Consider the following 22,656-nt stretch of genomic DNA (forward strand, 5'->3'; position numbering starts at 1 on the left):
GACTGTGAGTGAAGGAGTTTGAGCCACCAGGGGGGCAGCATTCTTTCCACCGATCACAAACGTACTTCTTGCAACCCTAAGCCCAGCTTAAATAGAACAAAACAGTAGCCTTGGTTTATTCCCTTCCATTTTATATCTCCCGTCGCCCATGCTTGGTTTCATTTTACTGATGAATTCCACCGGAGATTCCGCAAAGCGTGGGGTTCTCGCGATACCGACACCGGAAGTGGGTGGTGGCAGAAGCGCGGAACGCTCGCGACATCTCCGCGGGAAGTGGGTGGTGGCAGGGACGCAACGTCTCCTCTCTCTGGAAGACGAGCAATTCTCTTTAGCGATTGCAGCGGTCCCCCCCCAGGCGCTCTCCTCTAAGGAAGAGATACCCTGCTGCAGCCTTTCCAGCCCCGAGCTCGCGCTCTCGGCTTCCCCGACTGCACAACTATTCGTCGGTGCGAGCGGTAGCACAGCCTGCAGAGCTCCTTCCCCAGCCCTTCCTCGGTGCTGCAGTTAGGCCGCGCCCTCAGGCCCAGTCCTCGGCGGCTCCGGCGGGTGATGCCAAATACAGCCATGAAGAAAAAGGTGCTGTTGATGGGGAAAAGCGGGTCGGGGAAGACCAGCATGAGGTCCATTATCTTTGCAAATTATATCGCTCGCGATACCAGGCGCCTGGGTGCCACCATTGATGTGGAGCACTCTCACGTCCGATTCCTGGGGAATCTGGTGCTGAACCTGTGGGACTGTGGCGGTCAGGACACCTTTATGGAAAATTACTTCACCAGCCAGCGAGATAACATCTTTCGTAATGTCGAGGTTTTGATTTACGTGTTTGATGTAGAGAGCCGCGAACTGGAAAAGGACATGCATTATTATCAGTCATGTCTGGAGGCCATCCTCCAGAACTCACCTGATGCCAAAATCTTCTGCCTGGTGCACAAAATGGATCTAGTTCAGGAGGATCAGCGTGACCTGATTTTTAAAGAGCGAGAGGAAGACCTGAGGCGTTTATCTCGCCCACTGGAGTGCGCTTGTTTTCGAACATCCATCTGGGATGAAACGCTCTACAAAGCCTGGTCCAGTATCGTCTATCAGCTTATTCCCAACGTTCAGCAGCTGGAAATGAACCTAAGGAATTTTGCCCAAATTATTGAGGCTGATGAAGTTCTGCTGTTCGAGAGAGCTACGTTCTTGGTGATTTCCCATTACCAGTGCAAAGAGCAGCGTGACGTCCACCGGTTTGAGAAGATCAGCAACATCATTAAGCAGTTCAAGCTAAGCTGCAGTAAATTGGCCGCGTCTTTCCAGAGCATGGAAGTTAGGAATTCTAACTTCGCTGCTTTCATCGACATCTTCACATCAAACACATATGTGATGGTGGTTATGTCGGATCCATCCATCCCCTCTGCAGCTACTCTGATCAACATTCGCAATGCCAGGAAACACTTTGAGAAGCTAGAGAGAGTGGATGGCCCCAAGCACAGTCTCCTCATGCGTTGAATATTGCCAAATGCTCTTTATGAAAATGCTGAATTACTTTCTTTTTTGCATCCTTTGTTGTTAATATTCATAATGTCGTGTGCTTAAAAGTGGGCTTTGAAATGTGTGCTGCTTACTACTCCATCTCTTCCCTGTTCCCTAGTCTTTAAACATTGGACACTATTTACTCAGCTATCCAGTAGAGCTTCAAGATGGCCTTTATGAAAAGTTGGTACAGTGTAACACTAAAGTAGGTGGTTTGTGTATGTTCTGATACCTGGTTGTAATAGATAAGCCCATCAAAGCCTTTACCAATATCCTCGTGTATTATCAGATTGCAAAGATGGAATGTTCCTATTTTATCAGCAAGGTATTAAAATGCATTTATAAATTCTTCTTGGCTTCAATCATGAATAAACATTAACTTAGCAATTTAAAACATGGTCTTATTTGAAATAATTTGAAAGTGTGTAGAAACTAAAAATTCTGATTGCCCTCAAGTATTGCTTAACTGGAAAACGTGTAATTTTGTGAGATTAACCCCTATTGTTTTACTGATATTTGTCAGCAATAGAATATGGACTCTGGAGCTAAAACACTTGAATTAGAATTCAGGGCCTTTCACATACTAGCTCTAGGAACTTAAGAGACAGCCATAATTTCACTGAGCTTGTTTCTTCATTTATGAAATGTAGACAATACCACTTTTATAGGAAAGGATTGAATTAACACAAAACATTCAGAATGATGCCTAATATACTCAGTACTATTGTGTTAGCTACCATTACTATAGGCTAATTCTTCCCAAATTACTGTGAAATCTAGCTGAATATTTGAGCCTAAATGCCAGGTATTAATATTTGATGGGCATTTATCTTAACCTCACAGTCTATGAGGTATTACTGTTATCCAATTTCTAGATAAATTCAAATGTGAATAGTTTTGATCAGCCAGTAAAACTATTCCTTGAAAGAAGTCACTTAAACATGTAAATTGAGAATTATATGAAGTAATAATCACCTAAAAGCAAGGATGTTTAACTTCTGTTAAAATGGTGGGGTATAATGGTTGGGTGGGGGGGCTGGGAGACCTTGATTAAGATCATAACAGCTTTCTCATCTACTAAAATTGAGATGATATTCAAAGATTCTTAGATTGCCTGCTCTCAAGGAAAAATAGAAAGTTACTAATTTGGATAAGCAATATGTTCTACTGAAATTGAAAACAGACCTAAAATGTCCCACTCCAGTTTAGTAATGGCTGTTTTGTAGATTATTTTATATGAAATCTTAAGTATTTTAGAGCCAAAAGACCACTGATAATCCAAGCTGCCTTGTTTTACATGAGGCAAGAGCTTCATAAAGAATAAATATAAGTGATAGGACTTTAGAATTTTTAAGACTTTATAAAGTTAATTAACATGTATTAAACCTTGTAGCACCAAATGTGATGACAGGGTTCCTACCCATGAAGAAGTGAAGATCTAGGATATAAAAATCACCTAATTACAGCCATTGGCAATAACAAAGATCTCATGAGAAAACTTAAAATCATTTTAAAATACTGCTGGGATTACAGGCATGTGCCACCATATGCCCAGCAGCTCAGGAGGCTGAGGCAGGAGGCTCAAAAATTCAGAGCCAGCCTCAGCAACTTAGACCCTAGCTCATAATTTTAAAAAAATTAAAAGGGTTGGGAATGTGGCTCAGTGGTTAAGCACTCCTGGGTTCAATCCCTGGTACCCACAATCCCCCCCCCAAAAAAAAAACTTTATGTAGTAAGTCTAGTCATTAAAATGACAGTAACAAAATATTCTTTTAACCTGAATCACTCTATGTTGTTGATCAAGTTGTTAATGTTACTTTTGTACATAATCATTTTACAGTTTGCAAGGCATGGTTCTTTTTGATATTATATAGGAAATTCTAGACAGAGTATAATATTTAATATTTATTAAAAGATAACAGTGTATTGAACATATTTACAAGTAGTCTCACACAGGACTCACAAACAGTCTTAACTTAGGATATGGATTTGCCAGTTTACAATAAGGAAAAAGGTTATCTTTAGAGCAACTATGTAGCTGAATTTTGTGCAAAAAAGAATTCAACTTTAGCAAATACTTTTACATTGAAGAAAATGTCCATAAACATTTTTTATTTTAGTACATTCAGAGTAAGGAAAAAACAGGATTTTCTTTCATATAAGTCTCAAGAATTCCCACTTTAGAAAAAAACTGACTTCATATTTTATGGATAAGAAAAAAAAGTTTGAAAATAACTTTTTGTTTTGTTTTCAGCTAAATTCCTCTTCAATTATTCTTTATTCTGTTTGATAACTTTTTCATGTTCAGCAACTTTACATGTTCGTCCTCTTTAAACATTTAAAGTAGTTAGGGGCTAATGGTGTAGGTTCTGTGGTACAGTGCATGGTTAGCATGTGCAAGGACCTGGGTTTGAACCCCAGGTCCACACACACAAACAATAATAATTAGGACATATTACATTATCTAAAGATTAAACTTGATGTAGAAGTCAATTTACATACCTTTATATCTTGCAAAGAGTGAAACAGGTACATTCTATGTAAGCTAATAATAAGAAAAAATACAGCTAAAGCCATAAGCCCTTTTAACATTACTTTTATTCCTTTGAGTAAGAGGCAAACAATTTTAATACTTACAATTGCTAATGACAAAACATGGTCCTTGGGGTATTATGTATGCTTGTGGATGCATACACACACACATCTACATATAGGTATGTATGTGTATAGACATAATTGCTATAATGAGCACATACAACCACAAAAAGGTAATATACAATTAAATGAAATACTAAACAAATAAGATAAACCATAGATTTCAGAGAAGGGGGATAGGCATGTAGGTATGGAAAGGACAAATTAAGCCTTCAAGATGGAAATAAGATTTGTTCTGAATCTTAAGAGAGCTATAGCAATAATAGGCTACAACATAGCTATAGAAGGGGAAGGTAAGATACTCCAACTGCAGAATAATTGTGAATCAAAATTTCTAAAGACCAATGCTCACGCATCTCAGTAAAAAAATGGGAGATTACAGTGGAATGGGGACTAGAGGAAATTTATGTAAGAAATCTTATATGCCCTTAAATTTGAATTCATCTAGAATTAGCAATGCACTATTAATGGGCTCTTAAGCAAGGAAATGATGTAACCAAAGCAGTTCCTCATGATCAAAAGGAGAAAATGGATAGTGAAGAAGCTGAAGGCAAAAAGCTACAAGCAAGTACAATGATTTTAAAGAAATGAGAGATTTGAGCTTTTGTTATGTTGTTGGCACAGCAAGGACAAGGAGGTCAAACACTTTCAGCTTATCACAGGTAAAACTCAATATGATTTTTATAAGTCCACAACATCCAGAAACATTTCATCTTTTGATTCTCAGTAATTAAGGACCTCCTGCACTTTATTGGTGAACTCCAGCTTTCGGATCAGTTAGCTATCTTTACAGCAGTATATACATACTAGTGTGCCTGCTTCTTAAAGGTACCTCAGAGCTAAATATGACAGTTTCTTAGCAGAGGTTCTCAAGTTTTTACTGAACCTGTGAATTACCAGAGGAGCATATTTAAATTGCACTTTCTAATTCCTGTTTTAGACCTGAATTACTTAAAATGTATCTGATTCCCAACACAGCTGGTCCTCAAATCCCATCTCAGACAAGTCATTTAAGCTTCCTGGCTTCAGCATACTTATCTGTAAAATAGGCATAATTGCTATCTCATACAGTTATAAAAATTAAATAAAATAACATATTAAGTGTCTAGCAATGGCCCTGGCACTTGGCAGATGCTAATATAATAGTCCTAACTTCTCCCTAACTTAGGATGCTAATTTAGGAAGTACAAGATTTTCTCAAAGCAGACTACAGAATGGTGACGTCAGGTCCTTGTCATTTCCTTACTCAAAAAACCCATTAAGCCAGGAATGGTGATGCACACCTATAATCCCAGCAGCTCCACAGGCTGAAGCAGGAGCTAGCCTCAGCAATTTAATGAGGAAGATGAAAATATTCAGTGGCTATTATATTAAACCACCCAGTGAAAGCACATCAAAACGCATAACTTAGAGAGAGCCTGTTTCAAAATAAAAGATAAAAACAGGCTGGGGATGTAGCTCAGTGGCCCCTAGATTCAACACCCCATACCAAAAAAAAAAAAATCAACAGGTCACTGATAATTTTTGAACAAAGTTCAAATTTAAAGGCATAGATCTCCTACATAATTTCCTTTAGTCTTCCATTTTTAACTAGATCTGCAGAGTTCCTAGTTTGTTATATTAACTAATAAAGACAGCACCTTAGAGGAGCTTTCCTTTCTCTTATCCACTATAAAGAAAGTACTTTCATATATGCTTTTTCCAGGTTTTTTTTTTTCTCACAAAAAGACTGATCTTCAAACTGAGATAAGACAAAGAAAAGAGCAGTCCAAGATAAACTTTTAAATAGCCCATATACTTTCAGAACTCTTCCTTTCAACTTTTCTCCTATCAATTACTTGGGGGCTGGTGGACAAAATTTTGATGGTTCTGTGTCAGAATTCTACAGAAAGTACTGAAGATGATTGCCTTTCCAGTATCTGTTCCATTCCTTCTGGTTCATGAGGTGAAGGCATGTATTTACTTGGAGGCTAGAGACAAGATCATTTCTAGGTCATGTGATCTGACAAAATGAGGCAGAAGACTGAATGGAGTTACCAGTTACTTAAAGACAAGTTCTATTTTCTCAGGTTATTATGGAACTACTTTGTAGGCAGTAGGGGACTTCAATGATTTTTGAGCAGTAAAGTAAAATAATCAATACTAACACAAAATAGTACTTCCCATTCCTCCCCCAACAATAAAACAAACTAATGAATTAACTTATATTTTTGTTAAAATATAAACTAAGATTAAATTCTCAGTCTAAATTAGACTAAATATAGACTAAATATAAATACAACCCACTGAATGGATTTATAATCCACTTAAGTGTTCCTTAAGTGTCCAGTCATTTTCTATTTTCTTCCATCTTTTTCCTTTTTTCTAAATATATTCTGCCCATTCTTCACTTATCATATGTAATTGATTCCATCAAACATCACTTCTCAGGATCAACCTACTTGAATAATCATGAAGGCTGCTTAGAGCTTTTGAAATCTTAAAACTTATCATCTTCACTACACATCCCAAGGCACTATTTTTATCACTTTTTTGGGGAGGGGGGTAGTACCAGAATGTTTCATAAAGAATCAAAAAAGTGGCTTATTTCCATAAAAAGGAAGATGAATATATCCAGTGGCTATTAAACCACCCAGTGAAAGCACATCAAAAACTACTCATCCTTATGTTAATTAACAAAATTATAACAATAAATTCAATTACTACTTTTATCATTCACTTAATGCATACAGGATTCAAGCAATCAAAATGGCTTTCTATATTTGACATCTGCTTTCCAAACACTTCACATTTCAATCTTACATCCCTACAAAGAAATCCAAACGTACTTTCCTTACCTAAAAACACTATAAAAGACTAAAAGGCATTTAGAATTTTTTTAGACCTTGAAAAAGAGTGTTACATTTCCAACCTGTATTTATATATTTAAGTTATAAGTTATTTTGTGACACAGCTTCAATTAAGTATATCATTGTTCAATTATCTGGATACTGCTTCATCTTGTCAAGTCAAATTCTTTCACATCAAGGCTCTTATTCAAGATTTCTTCTTCTGCAAAATTTTTTTTTAAATAAGAAAAGGGATAAACAAACATTACAAAGAAAAAGAAATTGGGAAGATTTCAAGTAGTAGCAAATTTGGGGTTGTTGTTGTTCTTTTTCTTTTTCAATATTGGAGACTGAACCCAAGGGCACTTAACTACTGAGCCACATCCTCAACCCTTTTTGTTTTGAGTCAGCATCCTGGAAGTTGCTTAGGACCTCAGTAAGTTGCTGAGGCTGACTTTGAACTTACAATTCTCCTGCCTCAGTCTCCAGAACCTCTGGGATTATAGGCATGCACCACTGTGCTTGGCTCACAAATTCCTTAATTTAACAAAGTTCATATTTATGAAAATACTCAAACTATGATAAAATTATCTTTTTTTTTTTCCACTGAAACACCTTACTTCCAGAAATCAATACATTTCTCCTAGGATACTTTTCAAAATACTAGTGTTTAAATATCAGGAGCAAATCAAAGTGATGTGTAAATGAATCTTTATCATCAGATTCCAACCTGTCCTAACAGGGTATAAGAGCAATATTTAACAATTACAAGTGAAGAGAATTATGATTAATCCAACATTATCTTCTACCAAGTTTCAATAATGATTAATGCTAACCATTATGGGTTGAATTATGTCCCCCAAAAGGTATGTGAAATTCTAACCCAACTAACTTCACAATGTGACATTTGCAAAAAAAAAAAAAAAAAAAAAACCAGTCTTTAGAGATAAAATTAGCTAACGTGAGTTCATACTGGAGTAAGGTGGGCCCTAAATTAACTGAAATGACAATGTCAATATAAGATGAGACAGACATGTAATCCCAGGGGCCAGCCTCAACAATTTAGCAAGGCCCTAAGTAACTCAAGTGAGACCCTGTCTCTAAATACAAAACAGTTGTTTTTGGTATTGAGTGCCCCTAAGTTAAATCCCCAGTGCAAAAAAAAAAAAAAAAAAAAAAAGAGAGAGAGAGAGACAGACACATAAGGGAATAAAGCTATGAAAAGATAGAGACAGTGACAGTGGCACAGGCCTATAATCCCAACTTAGGAGGGTGAGGCAAGAGGACTACAAATTCAAGGCCAGCCTTAGCAATTTAACAAACTCTAATACGAAACTTAGATTGGGTCTCAAAATAAAAAATAAACTGCATGTAGTGATACACACCTGTAATCCCAGAGGCTTAGAGAAACTGAGGCAGGAGGATTACAAATTCAAAGCCAGCTTCAGCAATTCAGCAAGACCCTAAGCAACTCAGCGAGACCCCCTTCTCTAAAGTAAATATTTTAAAAAGGAGGGTAGGGATGTGGCTCAGTGGTTAAGCGCCCTTGGATCCAATCTCCATTTAAAAAAAGTGTTTCTAGACATTTTTAAATCCACTTTCCAGCTGGGTGCGGTAACATGTGCCTATAATCCCTGCAGCTCAGGAGGCTAAGGCAGAAGGATCACAAGTTCAAAGCCAGTCTCAGCAAATTAGTGAGGCCCTAAGAAACTTAGGAAGACCCTGTCTCAAAAAATAAAAAGGGCTAAAAAATAAAAATAAAAAGGGCTGGTATGTAGCTCAGTGATAAAGAACCTCTGGGTTCAATTCCAGATACAAAAAAATAAATAAATAAAATAAAACCATTTACAATTAGACAGAAGTTTTAAAGAGATTTACTTTCAATAGTTTATATTACAAAAACAGTTAAGTTTCGGGAGTTGTGAATTTTTTTTCTACCTCTGACCCTAACCAGTTGTAAACTACATATGCATAAATAGATTCTGAAAGTACCTGTAAAGTAAGGGTTCACTCCTTCAACCCCCAATTAAAGAAAACAGAACATATTTTATCACATTAACAACCAAGATTATGGGGCTGGGGTTGTGGCTCAGCAGTAGCCCGCTAGCCTAATACGTGCGAGGCCCTGGTTCGATCCTCAGTACCACATAAAAATAAATAAATAAAATAAAGGTATTGTGTCCAACTACAACTTAAAAAAAAAAAAAAAGATTATGCAGCATTCACTATATATGATTTTTATAAAAAGTTGAGAGAAAACTTCAATAGGTGATGCAAAGATCTAGTTAAATCTTACCTTTTAAATTAGGTAGAAGTTCTCCAAGACTACATGGTACTGTGCTCTTCTTCAATTTTTGCTCCACAGGAGAAAACTTAATTAGTGGTGATAGAGACTGTTTTCTTTCACCAAGGGACGTGCGTAAAGATGGTTTTGTATAATCAATGAGCAAATCATCAGTGTCCAAAAAGTTAAGCATATCATCTGCTTGCATATTTTTAGGTGAAGGGCTTGATTCTGGTTTTTGTATTTCAAGTGCTTCAGAATTAAAGAGGTAAGATTCTTCCCTTTTCTTGGAAAGAGATTTCTTCAGAGCCTCATAACTACTACTAATAGCCTGTAAATTCAAGTCTGATTCTGAAGTAGTCTGTCTTTCTCCCACATAATCTGGAAAAATGCCTCTGTACAAAGGACTATTTGATTCCAGTTTAAAATTGGCCTCTGAACTACTAGAACTATTAAGACTTAGGTGACCAACCTCTTCTGGAAGAGTTTCATGTAATATGCCAAAATCTGTATCCTTAAGACTCTTGGAACTAATTTCACTTGCTACCTGAAAAGAGTTCCATAACATAGTCTTATGCATGGAAGGTTCATTATAAGAAGCTTGTGAGCAGTCCAATATTTTAATATACTCTTTTCCACTTTTACCTATCACATCTATTCTATTTCCCACAGTAGGGGAAAATCTCTCTATTTGGCTGATTGTTGAAAGCTTGGTTGGTAAAGGTGTACATTTTAAATCTTGCTTACAAATTATTTTCTTATTTAACAAATCTGACTGATCTTCTACTGGGGATTCAGTTTTATGACTTGTCACATATTTCTCAGGCATACCCTTAATGCAACTTGAAACAATTTTCTCTTCAGCCAAATGAGATTGATCAAAATCTGAGAATAAACTGGCCATGCTGAATTCTTCTTGATTATGCAACACAGGTAGGGATCCTGACAATACTTCTCTATGTTCAGTATCCACATGAATCGGTTCTGTACTTCTACTGTCTTCCACTTCAATTGCTTTTCTCCATGAGCTCCTAATTTCAGTTACTAATTAAAAGGGAGAAAATACAATTTACTAATATTCCCAACACAAAGCCAGCAATTAAAAACTTTATTTCTAATGCTGAAAATAAAGATACTGATTCAGTATATGTTCCATAAATATGTTGGTTGAATGCTAAAATTCCACAAAATACCAAACCCCAACAACATCAGATAACTCCATCTTCAGCTGATGAAACACAAGATGTGTAAAAAAGATGTTCCTTAAATATGCATATAGCTTTTCACAATACATATGAGTTATATGCATTAAAAAGACAATTTCTGTTCCATCTAGTTCAGGGTGTAAACTTTTTCTATAAAGGGTCAAATAGTAACATTTTAAGTTTTGCAGCCATCTGATCAGTCCAAACTGTTCAACTCTGCAATTGAAAGTGGCTATAAACAATGTGTCAAGGGAGGGGGTAATAGGAAAAGTAAAGACAGTGGAATGAATCTGACATATCTTTCCCATGTACATATATGACTATACTACAGTGAATCTTTTAAAAAAAAAAAATGTCAACAACTGAGCAAGTTGTGCTCAATATTTTTTTTTTTTTTCTAAACAGAACAAAGAGCAGGACCAGATTTGATTCACAGAATGTAGTTTGCTAACAACCAATCTAGGCTGTGGTTGAGTTGAACTTGAATTAAATCAGGCATGAAAGAGAAATTGTATTTAATTATTCAACCAAGATGATTTGCTTTGGTTACATAAGAAAACCAGTATCAGAACTTTGCCAGCTGGCTGTGATGGCAACATGTCTGTAATTCCTCCAGCTACTCAGAAGGCTGAGGCTGGGGGATCCCAAGTTTGAGGCCAGCTTAGGCAATACAGCAAGACTCTTATCTCAACAATAAATAAATAAATTAATGAAGAACTCTGCTTATGAATTGTAGGGGAAAAAAGATCTGGTACTATTTGGGGAGAAGTAAAAATCTGTGCAGTTTTTGGCTAATATGCATGGTTGCTGACTAGGAAAATACAGCCTCTATACTTTCTAAATGTGTTCAGATCTGAATGCAGGAGACTTTTTAGAAAGTAGTTAAGTAAAATACTCTCCAGAAAAAAATCTAGGTAACACAACAAAAACAAAATTGTGGTATTATCACGGCAAATTATACCTCTGGAAAGTACATTAAAATCACAAAATAATACTGATAAAAGACTGCTGTTCAAGTGCAAGTATCCACACTGAATACTTCAATAAAATTCCCTTACATCACAACAAATAAAGAGCCATTGTCAACTAAGTTGAAAGATACAGAACAGAATTTTAAAATATGTTTCCAAAAGACAATAGGTCTAAGAGTGGTAATATGTAAGAAAGAGGAAATGAGATAGAAAGCATTATTAACTTACTTAAGTTTTCTGGAGTTCGAGGAATTTGTTTCCTTGTTAAGAAGGGGTTAGAAACTAGAGAGTCGATTAGTTCCTCTAATTTTACTTCTTTTCCTTCAGAGAGCTGTGGTGAATCAGATAAAACTGCTTGGGCAACCTAAAACAGAAAGAGAAAACTTAAAAAACAGCCAACCCTACTAGTCAAATGCAACAAAAACTTCTTAAGAACAGTAAAAGTGCAAGGCTGCACACCTACAATCCCAGCTACTCCGCTGAGAAGCTGAAGCGGGAGTTCCAGGCCATCCTGGACAATTTAATGAGACCCTGTCTCAAAATGAAAAATAAAAAGGGCGGGAGTTGTCTAACAGTGGTAAAGTGCCACTGGGTTCAATCCCCAGTACTGAAAAATAAATAAACAAAAAATAAAAAAGAATAAGCATTTCACAGTCAGCAGATCCCCCCAAAGCAGATGGCAAAATAAATAAATAAATAAACAACGTGAGCCAGGTACCGTGGCATACACCTGTAATTCCAGCTACTCAAGAGTCTGAGACCAAAGGATTGCAATTCAAGCCTACCAGCAGCTCAGGGAGACTGTCTCAAAATAAAAATTAAATTAAATTAAAAGGGCTGGAGAAGGATGGGGCTGTAGCTCAGTGGCAGAGCGCTTGCCTCACACGTATGAAGTACTGGGTTGGATCTTCAGCACCAAATAAAAATAAACAAATAAAATAAAGGCCTGCTGTCCATCTACAACTACGAAACAAAAAAATTTTTTTAAAAAGGCGGGGGACTGAGGAGTTAGCTCAGTATAGAGGGCCCCTAGTACAACACACAAAAAACAACAATAAAACTCCAAGGTACTATGTATACATCATCTGGAGTGAAATAAAACACAAAACAACATTTTCATTATCTTAAATGGATAAGCCACTAGAAAACAGTGTAGAAAAACAGATTTATACTTGGGAAGATTTATTAGTGGTATGGACAGTGATCTAAGTTACTATCTGCCACATCTTTGGATTTGACTACTCTATACCCACTCAAATGATTATTTTAAAGCAAACAGATTCTCCTTATAATCCATTTGCACAATAATATCTCTATTAACAAAAAGAATACATTCTGACAATATACTTCCTTGCCAAAACCCTCATTATCATATCCAAATTATCGAGCAATAGGGATACATTCTAAAGTAAAGATAAGAAAGTGTATGAAATATCACTCTATTAACTAAGTATCAACAAAAATAAAAAACAAAAAACATATGCTTAACTAAATCCAAATAATGCTAAGGTATGTTATGGAAAACATGTATTAAAAATAATATTAATGAATGAATGACAAGTAGTTTGTGTAAGCTGAGTTCTGTAGTACTTAGCAATAGAGGTATAATGTGTTCAATTACTAGTGAAAAGCAGAATAGCATTAAGGGGCAGGATTAGCTAGAAAAACTGAGATCATGAACAGCAATGTATGTAATCACTTTCAAAATATTTAGGAAACAAACCAAAAAAAACCTCTAAATATTCCTTGTTTTAATATTCAAAAAAAAGCAACATTAAAAAATATTTAAATAACAATTAAGTAATGGTTAATCCCTAAAATATGAAAGAAGTATTTTTATATTTTGGGTTTTTTGTTTGATTTGGTTTGGTTTGGTACTGGGGATTGAACCCAGGGTCACTCAACCACTGAGATACATTGCCAACCCATCTTATTTTTTGAGACAGGGCATTAGTAAGTTGCTTAGGGCCTCACTAAGTTGCTGCGGGTGGCACTGAACTTGGGATCCTCCTGCCTCAGCCTCCCAAGTCACTGTAATTACAAGTATGTATTACCACCCTAGGATTTTTATACTTTTGGATGATATTTGTGGAATGGAGATAGAGTTCTAAAACATGGATGTAATCTTAGTACATTTATAAGCAATTTATTTCTACTTTTAGGATGGTACCAATTTTGCATTAACCAAGATTTTTATTATCAACCTCAGTTAACTGCAAATTAACTGTACTTCACTACTGATCCCAACATCATTGAGTGGAAAAAAGGTATTTAAGTATACTTATCAATAGTCTTTTTCTAACCTCTTCTACCAGATGATCTTGCTCTTTTTGGAAAGGATCACTTTTGGGGGGAGCCAGAGACCCTTCAAATGCTCTAGTCTCTGTATTCTTTGCAACATCTGATAATGAAGAATCTTCCACTTTAAATTCTGGTGTTTTCTTAGATGGTGTTTCATTTTTTTCTTTGGGAGTTCTCGTCTTCATATCATAAAGAAAAAAAGACATGTAATATTAAAACCTTATCATGGCCAATCTTGAAGCTTTTTCTTTTTAATTTTTTTAATTTGTTCTTTTAAGATATATTGAAGCTCTTTTCATTAAACATTCATGTGTAAAATCATGAACCCAAAAAATGTTAATATTGTCATAAAATTATAAATCACTAGCAGAGTTAAATAATTTCCAATAGTCCCACTTGGCAAAAAAATATATAAACAGAAATGGCATAAAATATACAAACACTGAGAAATTAGAAAACAGAAATTAAATTTAATAAAACTGTGATAGCAACAAAAATAATATCATTTAGTATAGTCAGAATCAATTGTTTCAGAATATACCTTTTCAAGTAGTGTAACATTGTTTCTATCTGAAGATGAAGCTGGCTGTAACAGGAAAGAGGCAGAACTAAAAGGAAAAAACAATAGCAAATTCAAGTTACAAGTAGGAAAAAATTCCATTCACTTGATGTATCTTAATATTTTTTAAAAATTGTCTGCCCCGTATCTGTCCGTTACGATTTCACTCAATTCGTCCCGGTCATCAAAAGGCAGTTTATTCTAGGGAGGTATGGTGACAAGTAGAGCAGTATTTCAGCCCAATTTGTGTATCAGCCTCCCAATTCACATTTTACTTACTTGCTATATATGTTTTAAGTCAATAGCATTTTTAATTTTTTTTTAATATGGACGATATCTTTATTTTATTTACTTTTTTATTTATTTTCTATGTGGTGCTGAGGATCGAACCCAGTACCTAACAAGTGTGAGGCAAGCGCTCTACCACTGAGCTATAACACCAGCCCCAAGTCAACAGCATTTTCTAAAAGGGCTAAATAACCTGATGAACGCTCAAAAACTTGAAAAAGACTTAAAACAGATTCAATTTATTAGAACAGCAGGGTCCAGATCACAGAATTTCATTGTAGCAAAGTATTTAAGATTCTTTTGATAATTCATGTCTCCAAAATCAATTTCTCATGCTAAATATCGCTTAATTGCAAATATGTTACATATCAAGTCATGAGTTCATTCAGTTTTCATTCACTATAATCTGTATGTTTATTCTTTAATCTTTTAGATCCCCTGCCCATTTTAATGAATACTAAAAACTCATGTATATTTTTAGACTAATTATAAAGTAACTTATTAAATTTTAAAACCTTAAAGGAAATGATAACTTTAAAGTAACCATTTGAGGGGGGATGGAGCCATGGTTCAGTGGTACAGCACTTGCCTGGCATATGTGAGGCCCTGGGATTGATATAAATATAAATAAAAGATCCATTGATACTTAAAAAAAAAAAAAAACTAACCATTTGCTCTTACCTCAAAAGATCTTTTAAATTCAAAGGTCAAAAGCTTTTCTACTCTAGGTAATTTAAAAAACAGGATTACCAAAGAGACCACTGTCAACAGCAAGCATATAGTACTGAGTTTTTTCACAGCCATAAGTACAAAATTAAGGGCTTTTGCAAGTATATTAGCCAATTTGTGTGTGTGTGTGTGTGTGTGCGCACGCTTTTGCAGTGCTGGATTAAACCCAGGGACACAATACCTGAATTACAACCCCAACCCAAGCATGTTTATTTTTCTATTTTGAAACAGAGTCTCACTAAATTGCCCAGGTTGGCCTCAAACTTGAGATCCTCTAACTTTAGCCTCCCTAGTTGCTGGAATTACAGGTAATGTAACACAATACTCAGATTAATTTTTCAAATGTTTTCAAATATGCACTCTTGGAATCTTCATGTATCCTCCAAACACAACTCAAAGTCACTACAATTGCTGAAGGTTCAATTTAGCATTAACAAGATATGATGAAGCTGGCTGTAACAGGAAAGAGGTAGGTATCAAAGGTAAAGGGCTATTATATTTCCCTAAATTTCACATTAAAATTATCAAAAAGCTCTCTGAAACAGGGCCAATAATTTATTGACCAATGCCATTAAGGTGCCAGATTGGTTGGGACAAGGGGACAAAGGTTTACATTCTTCCCAAAAGCTATTCCCAGGTAGCATAGATTAGTGTGAGATAGTGCAATACATACGCATTAATTGTTTGATGGACTGACCAAATCAATGAGTAAATGTCATTTGAGGATAGGGTTCTTCTGGTGACAACAATTGTTTCTATTTAAATCACTCTTGTGGAGCCTTGTAATAGAGAACAATAGAAATGCGTTTTATACCCTCTTCTCTCTCATTTCTGAATTGGCAACATGTTATTAGATCTGCTAACATTATAACCAAAGACACTGTTAAAGCAGCCCTAGCTCACTCCTAACTCACTATCTACTTCCATGCCAAGCAAGGCCCATAAAATCAAAGCATTGTAACAGATCAAAAGAAAGGGTATTGATCCCATCATGGCATTTACGCCAAAGAAAGAGCAATTCAAAGAAAAAAAAAAGCAGCATTCATTTTTTTCAAAGGGAGAAATAAATATAAATGTCTAAAAACAAACATAATGGTACAAAGCATTAAGTGGAAATTAGTTAACATAATGCTCATTAAAATAGAGACAAACACAAAACTGTTTACACTATACTAATATTATATAAACTTTGTATTTTAGAACATGACAGTATCCATTCTTTGTTAGAACTAAATTTCCATGATTCTATATAAACTCTAGAAAAGAAATTCAAAGAAAAAAAAGTGACAAGTGATTTCATAGAAATTTTAGGCAATTTTTTTCACTTTAATTTACTATTGTTGCTATATTATATCTGCATAGCTGAGAAATAATAGAAATTATTAAAAGAAGAAAGGTGAGATTGAAATTCAATTCTAACACTAACAATGTTCAGCTGACATCTTAATATTATACTATGCTATCTTCAAAGTTAACTAAAGGAGAAAATGTAGACATTAAGGGTCAAGAACAGCATCATCATCACCATTAGAAACAACATGGAAACTTCCCCAAAACCACTGCAAAGAAAAATAGTGACCATAGTGACAGAGAAGGAATCACCAATCACTGAACTTCAGTTTCAAGTATGGTGCAGCCTCCATAAGCTCACTACGTCAAAACCAGCAATGATATTTATGGAGAAGACTGTTTTGATACGTGTAAATGATAACTGCATATGAAAGGGCCAATAACACATTCTAAATCTACATTCTTTCCAGATTTTTAATTGAATAGTTATATCAACCATATTCACATATAAATTTCCCAATAATGTAAGTTGATAGTATTACAAACTTAAAATTTTGAGTAAATGCTGAACTACTCAGAAAAGGGGATTTTCTTTTCATTCAATAAGCATAGTCTATCCATATTACACATGAACAAAGTACAAGGATTGAATCCAGGAGTGATTAACCACTGAGCTAAACCTCCAGCCCTTTTTTATATTTTATTTAAAGACAGGATCTCACTGAATTGCGTAGTGCATCACTAAGTTGCTGAGCCTGGTTTTGAAACTGCAGTCCTCCTGTCTCAGCCTCCCAAGCCACTGGGATTTACAGGCATGAGTCACCACACGCAGCCTCACAAATACCTTTAAGAGTGAAGAATTCTAAGCAATATAATTTATTCTACATCTTAGAAACTCAACTCCTCACAGGTCTTCTGTTCTGCTAACAATACTAACTTTTCACATCCCATTAAGCATTTTACTCCTCACCATGAAAAGCCTTCCCTAGCAGAGTGTGGTAGCATATGCCTGTAATGCCAGGGACTTGGGTAGCTGAGGTAGGAGAATTGCGAGTAAAAAGCTAGCCTCAGCAACTAAGAGAGGCCCTGAGCAACTCAGCAAGACCCTGTCTCAAAATAAAAAGGGCTTAGGGATATAGCTCAGAACCACAGTCTGAGTTCAATCACCAGTAACAATAACTGAAGAAAGGAAGAAAGAGAGAGAGGGAGGGAGGGAGGGAGGAATCGTTTACCTAAACACCCTTCAATATCCTAAACCTATAATTTTTAAAAGTATTAAAGTAATTTAAAGATCTAGGAGATTAAAAGAGGACAAATGTGAACATCAAAGAATACTTAATATGTCTCCTTTTTCCTATATTAAGAGACTATATTCGAACTACCTTTTAAGGGCTGAATGTCTATCTCCTATATATAATTGATAGTATATATTACTATACAATTTTCCAAAAAAAGGAATCAAGGTTCAATAACATTCATGAAAAAAACTCAATTTATGTATTAATCTAGTACCTCCATCAATCTATAGTTCAACAAAAGACTTTAATGAAATACTTAATTTGCCCTCTCAAAGGAAGACAAACCAAGAAAATAACTAAGATTGGTAAGTATCAAATATACCCTCCTGGCATGCTATAAAAAAATTGTGACATGAGGATAAATTGGGCAAGCTAATACTCTACTGTCAACACTAGATCTTCAGAGATTTTATTATTTTTCCTTAAGTATTCAGAGAATCAACAACAAATCCAAACTTAAGAAAAAAAGAGATAGGGCTGGAAATATAGCTCAGTTGGTAGAGTGCTTGCATTGCATGCACAAGGCCCTGGGTTCAATCCCCAGCACCACAAAAAAAAAAAAAAAAAAAAAAAAAGACATAAATTTTCCACAACACTGACCTCCTATGAACAAGAAAGTTATTACAGAGGCAACTGCAAATGGCTCAATTTCACACAAAAGTTTTGACTCTAGTTACAGTATTTCAACTTTCTAAAAATATATATAATGAAAACTACTTCATGTGAAATTTAGAATTATTTTTCCCCCACAATATTAGAAATTGAACCCAGAGATACTCTACTCCCGAGCACCATCTCCAGCCCTTTTTAATGTTATTTTGAGACAAGGTCTCACTAACTTCCCAAGCTGGCCTGCAGTCACCAGAATTACAGATATGTGCCACTGCGCACAACTTATAGAGCTTTCTGATTTAACTTTCCTAATAATTTTATTTTCATATCTGTCCCTCATCTACTTGGAGAAGGTGAACTGAAAGACACCCATTAAAGTCAAATGTCCAGGTGTGGTGGCATGCACGCCATTAATCCCAGTGAATCAGGAGGCTGAAGCAGGAGGATCACAGGTTTGAGGCCAGCCTCTAAAGCTTAGCAAGACCTAAGCAACTTAGCAAGACCTTGTCTCAAATCATAAAAAGGGCTAGAGAGGTGGCTCAGTGGTTAAGCACCCCTGGATTCAATCCCCAATACCCCCCCCAAAAAAAAAAAAAAACCAAATGGCAATAAAAATAATAATAAATAATCTATTCAGTATGTCTTAATTCTATTGCTCCTTTACAATGCTTAATAATCTCAATAAAGACCAATATATTCCACTAGTAAATTACATACACTTAGGGATTTATATATATATATATATATATATATATATATATATATATATATATATATATGAATGACCTGGCATCAGTTTTAAGAGCCAAAATGAGATAACAGAGAAAATGGGCAATAAAGAAAATAGGACTACTCCTGAAGGAAACTAACAAAGTAAGTTTAGGATATTCATGTTAAATTTGGGAGTGAGAGTAAATCAGAGTCTCCCAATATTTTCTGAAACCATGGAAAAATTTTTAGCAAGTGGTTTGTCAAAAGCCTCAGTACACAATATAGATAACTGAACAAGCTGAAATGGGAAACAGTTGAGCCAACCAAAGCCTGAATTAAATTCAGTCATAGCAGAATATAGTCTGAAATCTACCAAACTAGATGATCTCAAAGATTCCCAAATTCTTGACTTCTAGTAAATTTTTACAGAATGTTTTCAAAAAAGTTCACAAGTGCAAAAAATGGCAAAATTTCCATAACTTACATTAGATAATTTCCATATACATTTTTTTCCTCAATATTAGATTATCCCCATGAAACACAATATTTAAAGTACAGATGGAGAAAAATGCCCATGCATCATAAATGCTAAATCTTTTCTGAAAATGTGGGTCTACTATAGAAAGTATAAATACTGCCTGGTTAAGATAGGGCAATTATATAGTAAAGTTTGGAAACTTAATAGAAAAGTTTCGAAATTAGCTTAAGATGGGACTAAAATTACTATAGAAAATCTTTGCCACCTGCACTTAAGATAGAGCATTAATCTCCAAGATATATAAAGAACTCAAAAAACTTAATACCAAAAAAATCAAATAACCCAATCAATAAATGGGCAAAGGCATTTCACAGAATAGGCACTTCACAAAAGAGGAAATAAAATCCATCAAGAAATATAAAAAATGTTCAACATCTCTACCAATTAGAGAAATACAAATTAAAAACTACACTGAGATTTCAACTTACTCCAGGCAGAATGGCAATTATCAAGAATACAAGCAATAATAAGTGTTGGAAAAGATGCGGGGGGAAAAGGTACAGTCATACTTTGCTGGTGGGACTGCAAATTGGTCTCTCTCTGTCTTCCTTTCTGGAAAGCAGTATGGAGATTCCTCAGAAAACTTGGAATGTAACCACTATTTGATCCAGTTATCCCACTCCTCCATTTATACCTCAAGGACTGAAAATCATCATACAACAGTGACGAAGTCACATCAATGTTTATAGCAGCTCAGTTCACAATAGCTAAGTTATGGAACCAACGTAGGTGCCCTTCAACAGATGAATGGATAAAGATTATGGTGCATATATGTGTACAATGAAATACTACTCAGCCATGAAAAAGAATGACTTTATGTCTTTCATGGGAAAATGGATGGCCTGGAGATTATCATGCTAAGTGAAATAAGCCAATCCCTCCCCCCCAAAAAAGGCCAAATGTTCTCTCTGATATTCAGATGCTAACACACAAAAAGGTGTGGGGAAGGAAGAATATAAATTCAGTGGATTAGACAAAGGATCATGAAGGGAAAAGAGGAGACAGGAATAAGAAAGACAGTAGAATGAATTGGATATAATTTTCCTATGTTTGGATATGCGTATTTGACCGTGTAACTCCACATCATGTACAACCACAAGAATGGGTTTACTCCATGTACATATGTCAAAACATACTCTACTGTCATGTAGATCTAAAAAGAACAGATCTATTTAAAAAAAAAATATAGAAAGTCAATATAAATATCAAATTTGTTTTACCTATTGGCTAGATCACACACAGCTATCAAGGTATCAATGTCTGCTTTGCAATCCTTTTCTTCATTATGTTGCTTAGGTATATCTAAAATAGAAAAAATAATTACTTATGTTCATACATGTTCAAGTATTTCTTGAAATTCTAAAACCTTTTTATTTTTTTGTACAGTGCTGGGGATTAAACCCCAGTCTTCACACCTGTTAGATAAGTAGTCTCTTAGCCACAGAACAAAAGAAATCAGAAGATAACAAACACTTAATAAGAAAAGAATTATCCAATTCTTAAGGTAAAGTGATAGGCACAAAAGTAACAGAGCATATCTAAATAGTAAACTTTTATAAAAAGACTGCTACATGTGCAAGGCCATGACCTTGATACACAGTCATGCAAAAAACAGACAGACAACTGAACTGGAAACTCATACTAAAACAAAATTTCCAAAAGCTGACAGTCCATAAATTTTCCTGTGTTATATAACCATATTTCCTATTTAAGTACACAAATCATGTAATAACACATAAGCCAGCAAGGCCAAAAAGCTAGTGTTTAGCATACTTGGCACAGTTTTTATGCAGCAATCAATCTAAATATTTACTCATCTTATCATTGAATAACTATGTGCCACTACTGTACTAACAATGGAAAAAAGAAAGGAGAGACCATGCTTCTAGTGAGTCAGTCAAGTATTGAAGTGTGATATTGCTAAGTATTATTTTACAGAAGTATGTACAAAAAGCAAGAAGTCAGGAGAAACACCTGGCCCAAACTGGGGAGAGGGAAGAAGGAATGAAGGTATTGAGAAAATATGGTACTGCAACATGGGGATTATACCCTATAGCACTGGGTTAGGGGATATATACCACGGAGGCATAAAGGAAAGTGAGACTAGTGAAGAAAGCCAGGGTTATGCTACATAGGATTTGATATTGCAGGGACTACTCCTCTTTCAACATGCTAGTTTCCAAAAGCCTTCCCTATTTGACATGTGTCCCAAATGTCACTGTATCAGAAGCCGATGTAAATACTATGTAAAGTTTTCCTCTTAATCCATCATTATAAATATGCCATTTCTTATAACATTTTCACCTTCAGGCATCTACTAATTGTAATTAGCTATATATGTTTATAAGCTATATATATATGTTTATAAGCTAATGCTTATAAACATCCCAAAAATAAGCACAAATACAACTCTACTACAAAACTGGTAGAAAAATCATGAATAAAAATTATTACACACCACTATAAACACTATCTATTGTAGGGAGACAGAGTTGAAACATTTATTCTGGCATGTAAGAAAGCTTCAAACACAAAAACTGGTAAGCATTTCGAATTCTTCCCCCTAATAATAAGAAGCTATTAATGTGTTTTATATCAGAAAATGAAAGGGACCATATTTCTGTTAAAGTAAGACCACTGACAGCCATTGTGAATATGGAACAAATTGAATATTGGAGATAGCATAACTAGGCTGAATATAATTTCAAGTAAGAAATGATGTGATGAGGGTGTAGCCCAGTGGTAAAGTTCTTGCCTAACATGCATGAGGTCCTGGGTTCAATTCCTAGCACTAATATTTTAAAAAAAAAACGAAATGAGAACTAGATGTGAAAATAGAAAATGTGAGGATAAGACATTTGAAAGATAAAAA

General features: G+C 35.2%; 2 protein-coding genes and 1 non-coding gene across 3 annotated transcripts in view; 1 reads left to right on the forward strand and 2 right to left on the reverse strand.

The window, feature by feature from the left end:
- The first annotated feature begins 250 nt into the window (after window positions 1-250).
- On the forward strand, window positions 251-1,909 carry Rraga (Ras related GTP binding A). Its single transcript, XM_005335894.4, has one exon. The coding sequence runs from the start codon at window positions 550-552 to the stop codon at window positions 1,489-1,491; it is 942 nt and encodes a 313-aa protein (XP_005335951.1). The 5' UTR covers window positions 251-549; the 3' UTR covers window positions 1,492-1,909.
- Window positions 1,910-4,095: 2,186 nt separating this feature from the next.
- Haus6 (HAUS augmin like complex subunit 6) overlaps window positions 4,096-22,656 on the reverse strand; it is a 41,314-nt gene continuing 22,753 nt past the window's right edge. Inside the window, exons 12-17 of the mRNA XM_005335895.5 lie at window positions 21,005-21,086; window positions 14,301-14,367; window positions 13,762-13,938; window positions 11,687-11,822; window positions 9,295-10,326; window positions 4,096-7,221 (exon numbers count right to left, since the gene is read on the reverse strand). Of these exons, the coding sequence (XP_005335952.2) occupies window positions 7,166-7,221; window positions 9,295-10,326; window positions 11,687-11,822; window positions 13,762-13,938; window positions 14,301-14,367; window positions 21,005-21,086 (1,550 nt within the window). The 3' untranslated portion in view covers window positions 4,096-7,165. The remainder of the gene's footprint in view (window positions 7,222-9,294; window positions 10,327-11,686; window positions 11,823-13,761; window positions 13,939-14,300; window positions 14,368-21,004; window positions 21,087-22,656) is intronic.
- On the reverse strand, window positions 14,450-14,580 carry LOC120890155 (small Cajal body-specific RNA 8). The gene has a single exon (XR_005734403.1).

Source organism: Ictidomys tridecemlineatus, chromosome 4 (genome assembly GCF_052094955.1).
Source record: "Ictidomys tridecemlineatus isolate mIctTri1 chromosome 4, mIctTri1.hap1, whole genome shotgun sequence".
Lineage (NCBI taxonomy): Eukaryota > Metazoa > Chordata > Mammalia > Rodentia > Sciuridae > Ictidomys > Ictidomys tridecemlineatus.

Excerpts from the sequence above, each read along its gene's own strand:
- Rraga (XM_005335894.4), top strand. The coding sequence starts at position 550 with ATGCCAAATACAGCCATGAAGAAAAAGGTGCTGTTGATGGGGAAAAGC.